This window comes from Bufo bufo, chromosome 6 (genome assembly GCF_905171765.1).
Source record: "Bufo bufo chromosome 6, aBufBuf1.1, whole genome shotgun sequence".
In the NCBI taxonomy this organism is placed as follows: Eukaryota; Metazoa; Chordata; class Amphibia; order Anura; family Bufonidae; genus Bufo; species Bufo bufo.
The window spans coordinates 363232829-363244015 of NC_053394.1; the positions used below are offsets into that span (position 1 = coordinate 363232829).

General features: G+C 48.2%; 1 protein-coding gene across 1 annotated transcript in view; it reads right to left on the reverse strand.

Annotated features, from left to right (window-relative positions):
* USP36 (ubiquitin specific peptidase 36) overlaps positions 1 to 10334 on the reverse strand; it is a 49712-nt gene extending 39378 nt beyond the window's left edge. Inside the window, exons 1-5 of the mRNA XM_040436055.1 lie at positions 10100 to 10334; positions 6146 to 6396; positions 5463 to 5681; positions 4314 to 4424; positions 3729 to 3831 (exon numbers count right to left, since the gene is read on the reverse strand). Of these exons, the coding sequence (XP_040291989.1) occupies positions 3729 to 3831; positions 4314 to 4424; positions 5463 to 5681; positions 6146 to 6389 (677 nt within the window). The 5' untranslated portion in view covers positions 6390 to 6396; positions 10100 to 10334. The remainder of the gene's footprint in view (positions 1 to 3728; positions 3832 to 4313; positions 4425 to 5462; positions 5682 to 6145; positions 6397 to 10099) is intronic.
* Between the last annotated feature and the right edge of the window lie 853 nt (positions 10335 to 11187).

The window sequence follows — 11187 nt, forward strand, 5'->3', positions numbered from 1 at the left end:
TCTTGGTGAGAACGTTATGCTGGCCAGCTTGGATGTCGAGGCCTTATACAGCTCTATACCCCATGATAGGGGATGTGGAGTTGTGGCCTCATTTCTTAAACAACGTGGCATCCATTGCTGGCAGCATAACGAGTTTGTCCTTGAACTAATGAAGTTCATCCTTGAACACAACTGTTTTATCTTTGATCACCGTATGTACCACCAGCTCAGGGGAGTGGCGATGGGGAGCCCTTGTGCCCCGACCTTCGCCAATCTCTACCTGGGCTGGTGGGAACGGGAAGTTGTGTTCGCTGACAACCAGAGATGGGCTAACCACATTAATTTGTGGTTACGCTTCATCGATGATGTGCTGATTTTATGGTCGGGGAGTGTAGATGATTTTAATCGGTTTGTCTCAGACCTGAACATAAACACTATGGGACTATTCTTCACATCGGAGATCCAGGAATCTCAAATCACCTTTCTGGATTTAACCATCTTCAGGGACAAGATGGGTAACATTGGCACACGACTGTTCCGCAAAGAGACGGCGACCAATAGCCTCCTTAGGTGGGACAGTTGCCACCCCTTGCCCCTGAAGAGGGGAATTCCCAAAGGGCAATACCTTCGGGTAAGGCGCAATTGTTCCAGCATGTCGGACTTCAGAACGGCATCCAGTGATCTACAGACCAGGTTCAGGAATAGGGGGTACCCGCAACATGTATTAACTAAGGCATACCATCATTCGCTGGCCCAAAATCGGGATGCCCTTCTTACCCCTAAACCAGGATCGTTGGAAAGGGAGCAGTTGCGCATCATAGCCACGTATGATGAAGCGCATAACACAGTGAGAGAGCTGTTGACGACCTACTGGGGCATTTTAAAATCAGACCCAGATATTGGACACATGATAGGCGACACACCTCTAATCACATATAGACGTGGACGTAATTTGAGAGATCGCCTGGTCCACAGCTTCTTTCAGGCCCCTACCACATCCACTTGGCTGAGTACCAGCCTCAAAGGTACCTTCCGTTGTGGAGGGTGTGTGGCTTGCCCTGCAATTCGGTTGGGCGCTACATTTGTTTGCAGCGTTACTGAGCGGAGATTCACTATTAGATCGTTTGTAAATTGCAAAACCAGAGGTCTGGTATACCTGGCCACTTGTGTTTGTGGAAAACAATACGTGGGTAAAACCACAAGGGAATTCCGCAGAAGAGTAGCAGAACATCTAAATGACATACGCAAAGGGGCTGACACCCCGATTGCTAGACACACATCCACTGTACATGGTGGTGATGTGGATGTCATTAAATTTCAGGCTGTGGAGGTGGTTAGAAGATCGCCAAGAGGAGGCGACTTTGACAGGCGTTTATTACAAAAAGAGACACAGTGGATCTACCGCCTGTATGCACTCCAACCTTATGGATTGAATGAGTATAACTCTTTCACATGTTTTCTCTAGATTTTTTTCTAGAGAGTGTAACAGGAAAAATATTTCTTCCTAAAGAGTGCAACAGGTGGAACATCAGGAGTAATATTATCTCTCCGTGATGCATGTGCCTCATAAATACGGATCACTAGAGATTATTGTCAGGAGGCCATCAGTAATGTGATTCTTAGAGCGCTTAATAGGGCCACAATGATAGCAGGGGTATGGGAGTGTATTTATTAAGTACAGGTTGTACACACCATATCACATCCGAACCCTAGTTAGGCAGGGCTCACCATCACATTACGTATTGACCTGATCGCTGTGATATCGCCCATGATGAGAAATGCTACAGGGTCTTTTCCATGACCCTGCAGCGATACTCTGACCACAACTGAATGACGTCTTTTACATAATATACCTGAGACCGCTTTATAATCCTTGTTCCTACGGCTGCTATACCATGCTGTCGGATTACCAAGTCGCCGTATGTATCAACTTTGTCTTTAATGTATGAATGTTGTGACATTCATCTGGGCCCGCCTCACAGAGGGGGCGGAACAATGGGGGCGGGATGGATGATGCGGCGGTGCCGCGCCTCCTACCTTCTCATTGGCCGTCCTGAAGGCGTGACTCAGCACAGGGGAGGAGGACTCTCCTTATATATCGTGCACTTGAGCGGCCGCGTTCGGCCACCTCGTACTGACAGCTGCAGCCTCTGTCATGGAGGCTTAGCAGCTCTGATTGTTTGTCCAAATACCCACAGAACTATGCTCCTGACGAGCCGAGTATGGCGAAACGCGTCGAGTGTGTTGTGGGGATGAACTAATGTCTATAGTGCCTGTAACGCGCTCACATTGCAGTTGAGGTCTGTGGATTCCAGCCCTCTGCAGCTGATGAGTATATGCAATCAGGCCGTTCTGCTCTATCCAGCTTAGTCTAGGTCCCTTGATTCGTGCCTGCAGGGCTGACACTCAGACATCTGATTCTACCTGAACGGATGCTTACAGTGAGGTCGGCTTCTGCAGGTAGATGTTTATCAACGGATTAGTCCCAACTGATTAAACTTTAGCCTAGGGCCACACTAGCTGGCAATGGTTCAGAGCACCTTGACCGCGCCACAGTGCATACTTCTGGTGGAGTGGATCTAGTACGGCCTCATGGCCTTATGATTCAGCCTTTAGTATAGCACTAGTTGCGGCATTTCCAGTGACCCCATCCACAGTTATATGCACCGCATGCGGTCTCATATGGTCCATTTCATCGAATTTATACTGGTTAGATGGTGTCCTAGAATTTTAATATAGGTAGTTTCCCCTTCCCCCCTTTTTTTGATTTAATAAAATATCAGTTTTAGCAGCAAAATAGCGTTCCAAACGACAGTGATATAATTTAATAGGTGGAACGTATACCGTGTACCAATTTATTCCAGTGAAATTTGCAACATAAAGTAGATTTAATCAAACACAATTTTTGAGAGCCTCTGACATCAGCAGATATCCAACAAAGGGTTAAACTAGTAAGTGATAGGAGCTTCCAGAATGAGAATTTCGGGAGCCATGTATGTGGTGCCTGGCATTCAGCCAGAGAAGACATTAGGAAAGCAGCTCACAATGCCTCACCCAAATGTCCTTTTCAGATGGATTCCGGGCACAGCATAAAGCTCTGCATCTGGGAACTGGATGGAGGGAGCTCTCAGAATCCACTAGATTAAAGGGGTTATCCTGGAAAAGATGATGACGACTGAGGATAGGTCATCATTATTACATCGGCGGTAGTCAGAGTCCCGACACCTCTGCCGATCAGCTGTTTAAGGAAGCCGCAGCACTCACCGGGGCTCCGCCTGGCAGTTTACCAAATCACAGTGTATATTGGCTGTGCTTGGTATCGCAACTCGGCACCATTGACTTTAAGGGGGCTGGACAGCAACTAGGCGAAGTGACCGATGTACGGTGACATCACTGGCCCAAGAGGAGCACACAGCTGATTGGTGGGGGTCCCGGGTGTCAGACTCCTACCGATCTGCTATTGATGACCAATCCCGAGTATAGGTTATTAATATCTTTTCCCCAGATAACCCCTATAACCCTGTACCGACAACATAATATTACAATCCTTTACTAAGACCAGGCTTGTGGAGGCACCTCTGTCTCTTTCGGTCAGAAGATTTTTTATATTTAGACATCTGATTTAACAACTTGTAAGAAAGGGGCCATGCAGATCATTTATCATCTATCCTCGGGGAGGTGATAAACGATGTCGGTGAGATAATCACTAAACATCAAAAAATCTCTACAAAGGATATTTGGGCCCTTACTTGGCGTATCCATTTAAACAAGCTTTTTGCATGGCGTCAATCGTGTACCGCAGGAACTCATGTGCGTCTTCTTGGCTCCCAAATCGGAAGTGACGGGCGATTTCTAAATTAAGAATAATAGAAGTCAAGGAATAGCATTAGCACAGGAGTATATCGCAGACATTTCATCAACAGTGCTGGAATAACACTCATGCCTGACTTGATTTCTGCACTATGTATAGGTGTTCTGGCACTGCACGGGTTGGAAAAGGGGGGTGGTAGTCATAAAGTATACATATGTCCGTATCTATAAGGGATGATTACATGCTATTTATTTTCATCAAGCTTTGCTCCTTGACGGCTTATTACCTCCGCTCCCCTGGGACAGAGCTGTGATCTGTGACTACAGCTTAACTACAGTGCCTATAGGAAGGCTGACGTAGCCTGAGACACATCCCATCTCATGATTGGTTCAGGCTGCTGCTCTGTCCCTCCCCCAAGCAGCTCCAGGTTCTCTGATAGGCTTGTGTAAAACACAGCAGCCAATCACAGGCTCAGCAGGAAGTCAGTTCTTACAGAAACAGAAATGTAAGGTCATGCTCTTACTCTTCAGTTCACGAATAAAAGAGACCGGCTTGATAGAATTTCCGCTGTTGGCAAAGGCTTGAATCAGATGGTTCTGCATAATGCACAGCATACAGAATCCACCCTGCTGACCTGAAAATAAGAAAGGGACTGTAAAAGATTGTCGCATCTAGGGAACAGGACCGTAATCGAACACCTTGTGTAAGGGTCCATTCACACGTCCGCAATTCTGTTTCGCATTTTGCGGACCCATTCATTTCTATGGGGCCGCACGATGTGCTGCCCGGATCCGGAAATGCGGACCCGCACTTCCAGGTCCGCAATTCCTTTCCCGAAAAAAATAGAACATGTCCTATTCTTGTCTGCAATTGCGGACAAGATTAGGCATTTTTTATTAAGTGCCGGCGATGTGAGGATCCGCAAAACACACACGGATGTGTGAATGGACCCTTAAAGATGCCGCCAGTCACCGAACAGGCTAATGTCTGTCAAGTGATTGCATCTTTTATGTTGCACATAAAATCCTCAGACAAGGAAACTGCCTGGAGATGAACAATCGTAGTAATGATTGTTCAGCCCCATACAGTTCTAATCACTGATGTAAATGCAGCTAACAAGCAGGTAATGATTGAGAACGAATGTTCATAGGCCCACGTGAAAGGGCCTTTATGTCTAAAGGGGTTGTGCAAGTATGGGGGTGTTTTTAGCAAACCGCCCCATCCTGCCAGAACTTCTAAGAAAAGAGGAGTTACCTGCTTTCCCAGTGCCGATTCCCCGCTCCTTCTCCTCCCGGCCCGCGATGCTCCGCTGGGCTCCATTGATGTCAACATCCGGTTTGACATCATAACAGCCGATCACTGGGCATACCGGTGTCCGGATCCTCTTGTGTCATGACAAATGGTCACATGGTTGCAATGGAATCTGGACACCGCCATAGCCAGTGATTGGATGTGGTAATGTCAAACCAGATGATGACATCGATGGAGCCCAGCGGAGCATCGCGGACCTGCAGGAGGAGTGGGGAGGCGGTACCGGAAAGCAGGTAAGTCAACTTTTCTTTGCAGGTCCAGCAGAATGGGGGGAGGGGGGGGGGGGTTTGCCTTCACCAATATGTCAATGGTAAATATAAAATACATGAGACGCAAGTATTTCAGGTGCACATGTACTTACAGTTGCGGCTATGCTCCTTAGACAGTAGGTAATTAGCTAGCGGAGGGGTGTACGTCAGACACTGCACTGTAGAATTTAGAAAACAAGTGTTTCCCAGATTTTGAAGGCCAGCTCCCACCCTGGAGACTCGCTCCCACTTCAAGGATAACTTCTCAGTTGGAAAGAGAACCTTCTGTGGATGTGGAATTCCATCCGAGCTGCTCGACGCAAGGTCGTTGCCTGCAACAAGAAGGCAAACAACAAAATAAGACATAAACCAAAACGGTGTTAAATAAAACAAGACAGCACCAGCATGGGTCATCTCTTTCCTCCACCAGTCATAAAACAGAAGTGTAGGTAATGGACCCGCAACTGGCACCTTTATAAATGGGGTTTTACTGATGACCTATTTTCAGGATAAGTCCTAAATATGAGATCACTGGGGTCCAACTCTTGGCGACTCGTTGATCAGCTGTTTCAAGGGGCCAATATGATAGCATGATTGCTGTGGCTTCTTCATACTATAGTAAGCACAGCGCCAGACAGTGTATAGTGGCTGTACTTAGTATTGCAGCTAAATCCCATTCAGTTGTATAGGACAGAGATGCAGAACAGCCATGTGACCGATGGACGTGACATCACAGGAGAACCTAGTTTTGCTATAGCGCCGATATGTCAGTAGATTTCCTCCTACTACTACATACCCTGCTTCTGGCGCCCTTCCAGGCTCCTCTGTGACACGGTAGGTTGAAGAGACGGACTTAGCAGGATATATTTGCTCTTCAATGTCTCCAGCTGGTAATAGAAACTTTTACTTGCAGGCTCAAACTCTATTTTTTGCAAGAGTATCTTTTTAGCAGAGGAAGTCAGCAGCTTCCCAAGTTCTACATCATCAGAGTACTTCCGACTCGGCTTCAGGGCGTCTTTTAGTTTCTCCACAATCGGCATGTTTGCTCTGTAATGGGAGAAGGGAAAGAAAACACAAAGCGTCATATTTTACAGCACTAGTGCCTTATCCTCATGGACGTAGTCAGGATCCTGAAGGTTGCTGAATATTAGTAGTAGTTTGTGGTCAGCACACAGGTAGAGGTGCTGCTCACAGATAGGGAAGGATCCACAAATAGTGGTAACTGGTCGCTCCATTCTTTTCGGGGGGGGGGGGGGGGGGGGGGGGGGGGGGGGGGGTCCCAGAGGTACAAACACAGCTGTGGATAGGGGATAAAAATCCCTTTCCTGTCATACATTTACAGCTGCACCTTCCTCTCTGTCCCCTCCCTGTTGTACATTTACAGCTGCACCGTCCTTTCTGTCCCCTCCCTGTTGTACATTTACAGCTGCACCGTCCTTTCTGTCCCCTCCCTGTTGTACATTTACAGCTGCACCGTCCTTTCTGTCCCCTCCCTGTTGTACATTTACAGCTGCACCGTCCTTTCTGTCCCCTCCCTGTTGTACATTTACAGCTGCACCGTCCTTTCTGTCCCCTCCCTGTTGTACATTTACAGCTGCACCGTCCTTTCTGTCCCCTCCCTGTTGTACATTTACAGCTGCACCGTCCTTTCTGTCCCCTCCCTGTTGTACATTTACAGCTGCACCGTCCTTTCTGTCCCCTCCCTGTTGAACATTTACAGCTGCACCGTCCTTTCTGTCCCCTCCCTGTTGTACATTTACAGCTGCACCGTCCTTTCTGTCCCCTCCCTGTTGTACATTTACAGCTGCACCGTCCTTTCTGTCCCCTCCCTGTTGTACATTTACAGCTGCACCGTCCTTTCTGTCCCCTCCCTGTTGTACATTTACAGCTGCACCGTCCTTTCTGTCCCCTCCCTGTTGTACATTTACAGCTGCACCGTCCTTTCTGTCCCCTCCCAGTTGTACATTTACAGCTGCACCGTCCTTTCTGTCCCCTCCCTGTTGTACATTTACAGCTGCACCGTCCTTTCTGTCCCCTCCCTGTTGTACATTTACAGCTGCACCGTCCTTTCTGTCCCCTCCCTGTTGTACATTTACAGCTGCACCGTCCTTTCTGTCCCCTCCCTGTTGTACATTTACAGCTGCACCGTCCTTTCTGTCCCCTCCCTGTTGTACATTTACAGCTGCACCGTCCTTTCTGTCCCCTCCCTGTTGTACATTTACAGCTGCACCGTCCTTTCTGTCCCCTCCCTGTTGTACATTTACAGCTGCACCGTCCTTTCTGTCCCCTCCCTGTTGTACATTTACAGCTGCACCGTCCTTTCTGTCCCCTCCCTGTTGTACATTTACAGCTGCACCGTCCTTTCTGTCCCCTCCCTGTTGTACATTTACAGCTGCACCGTCCTTTCTGTCCCCTCCCTGTTGTACATTTACAGCTGCACCGTCCTTTCTGTCCCCTCCCTGTTGTACATTTACAGCTGCACCGTCCTTTCTGTCCCCTCCCTGTTGTACATTTACAGCTGCACCGTCCTTTCTGTCCCCTCCCAGTTGTACATTTACAGCTGCACCGTCCTTTCTGTCCCCTCCCTGTTGTACATTTACAGCTGCACCGTCCTTTCTGTCCCCTCCCTGTTGTACATTTACAGCTGCACCGTCCTTTCTGTCCCCTCCCTGTTGTACATTTACAGCTGCACCGTCCTTTCTGTCCCCTCCCTGTTGTACATTTACAGCTGCACCGTCCTTTCTGTCCCCTCCCTGTTGTACATTTACAGCTGCACCGTCCTTTCTGTCCCCTCCCTGTTGTACATTTACAGCTGCACCGTCCTTTCTGTCCCCTCCCTGTTGTACATTTACAGCTGCACCGTCCTTTCTGTCCCCTCCCTGTTGTACATTTACAGCTGCACCGTCCTTTCTGTCCCCTCCCTGTTGTACATTTACAGCTGCACCGTCCTTTCTGTCCCCTCCCTGTTGTACATTTACAGCTGCACCGTCCTTTCTGTCCCCTCCCTGTTGTACATTTACAGCTGCACCGTCCTTTCTGTCCCCTCCCAGTTGTACATTTACAGATGCACAGTCCTTTCTGTCCCCTCCTAGTTGTACATTTACAGCTGCACAGTCCTTTCTGTCCCCTCCTAGTTGTACATTTACAGCTGCACCGTCCTTTCTGTCCCCTCCTAGTTGTACATTTACAGCTGCACCGTCCTCTCTGTCCCCTCCTAGTTGTACATTTACAGCTGCACCGTCCTCTCTGTCCCCTCCTAGTTGTACATTTACAGCTGCACAGTCCTTTCTGTCCCCTCCTAGTTGTACATTTACAGCTGCACCGTCCTTTCTGTCCCCTCCTAGTTGTACATTTACAGCTGCACCGTCCTCTCTGTCCCCTCCTAGTTCTACATTTACAGCTGCACCGTCCTCTCTGTCCCCTCCTAGTTGTACATTTACAGCTGCACAGTCCTTTCTGTCCCCTCCTAGTTGTACATTTACAGCTGCACCGTCCTTTCTGTCCCCTCCTAGTTGTACATTTACAGCTGCACCGTCCTCTCTGTCCCCTCCTAGTTCTACATTTACAGCTGCACCGTCCTCTCTGTCCCCTCCTAGTTCTACATTTACAGCTGCACCGTCCTCTCTATCCCGTCGTACATTTACAGCTGCACCGTCCTATCACCTCCTTGCAGTAACCTGACTAGTAGCCTCTAGACCCAATTAGGCAGCATTAAGGGGGTAGTGCAGCCTTTTTTTAAGTAATGGCCTATCCTTAGGACAGGCCACCACTAACTGATGTGTGGAGTAGTGGACCCACTCCCCCCCTGCTGAACAGCTGTTCTGTGCAACGCTGTCGCCAGAAGTCAGCGCCGGAGCTACTGAGCACTGTTAACATTGTAATGGACAGCTGCTCAATAAGAACAGTGCTGCAGTGATGAGCGCAGGCCACTACAATGTTGACGGTGCAGTGTAGTTCCGGCGCAGAAACTACACAGAACAGCTGATCAGTGGCGGTCCAGGGTGTCGCTGAAGATAGGCCATCACTTAAAAACTAAACAACCCTGGAAACTCTGTTGCAACCATTTCACATTAAACACCGCAGAATTGCAGACGGATAATCCTCAGTATTTACAGCGGCAGCGAAGCAGATCTCATCCACACTCTGCGGACATTTTTGGACATGCGGTCCGCAGCGTTCACTTCATATTGTGGATTTTATGCCTTGCAGTACAATTTGTGGCCCAGATCTGCACGATACGCTGCTGACCTGCAGGGTATGCCATATGCTTAACACGTTTTGGATCTGACGCAGGTACGGCATCGATTCTGCGCCAAAATCCAAATGAAACCCGACAAAATTCCACATGGCGCCCCTGCGGATAATAACATGCTACTTGTTTTTTTTGGGTGGAAACGCTAAGGATTAGACTGATTGAATGACAATGGGGTTAACCCTCAAGAATCTGCTGCAGAAATGCAGGTGGGATTTTTATCGGCAGTGTGAACACACTCTTACTGGTCTGCACCCACTCCGCTGGCTTCTTGGAGAAGCAGTGGGCATGCTGTGTCTGTATCTTATGGAGCATGCTCTTACATGCAGCACATGCCGCCATACTGCTCCAGTGGGCACATGTGTGGCAGTGTGCCAGGCTCTGCACAACAACCCGCCCAGCCTGCCTGGGAGCTCTGGCACTACCAGTAATGGGCGCCATACAGAGGGGGGCACACCACAAGCAGCAGCAGGTTATATTTCTGGCTCCAGCACTTACCCGGCCCCACTTTCTCCTCTCCGGACTCTTTGACTTCCTGCTCCGCCCCTAACAATATCCGTTCACAGCACGGAAGGCTACCTCATGTCATACAACGTTACTAAACGGAAGGTGACATGTTCCTGACTGCGGTCACACAAGGCTCCGGTTCGGTGCCTGCTGGAAAAAAAAAAACGCCTCTAACACGGTGGTGAGTCCGCCATGATGGCGGAGCCCGGCGTTCTAGTGAGGCGTCTGGAGGCAGCGTTGCTGTAGACTGGAATGTGACGCGGAGCAGCGGCCTCTGGCGGCTTGTGATGGAAAGCTATTTACGAGAAGTACAGGAGCCTGTGACGTCCGCCATTTTGTGGGCTGTACGTGAAGCCAATGGGCATGGAGCAGCTGCTCTGTGACGGGGCTGTCGTCAGCCGGTCCATGTGCTGCATTGTAGAGGGGGCTGACAACAACAACATGGAGGGCTGCAAGGGCAGGACCGACTGTAGTTGTCAGTGTCAGATCTGTGGAAAAAGGCAGGAGGTATTCATTCACCTTCTCTACCGTTTGCTTTATGACATTTAAAGCAATTTTTTCTTTTTGCATGATGAGTAGAGATGAGCGATTTTATATTTTGAAATTCATTAATGCGTTTACTGGTAAAAGATGAATTGCGTTATGGATTCAGTTACCACGGACCATAACCCAATTCTATGACAGAATCGCTTTAGAGGTATTGAAGGATTCTATTTCAGTTCAAAACCTATTTTTATATAAGTTTATATTACATCATGTCCCATACATAAGCATGGACACGTAATGGGTCAAAGTCTATATGATAAAGCTATTACTAAGGGGTTTTTCTCGTATATATGGATAGATAGAGATAAGATAAAGGTGTAGCTGGCTAAAAACATGTGTTACTGTTTAATGTAAAGATCACGTCATTGAATACTATAAATATGTGTCATGAGGATAATAAAATTCAGAGTCATTTTGATAATTGCACAGCACTGTGTATGACTCTCTCTGGTCAGATCAAGGATCAAATCAAGCTGAATACCGAGGTCTTGCACATGGGTTACACATTTGGGGGAAAGATAAGAATAATTCCT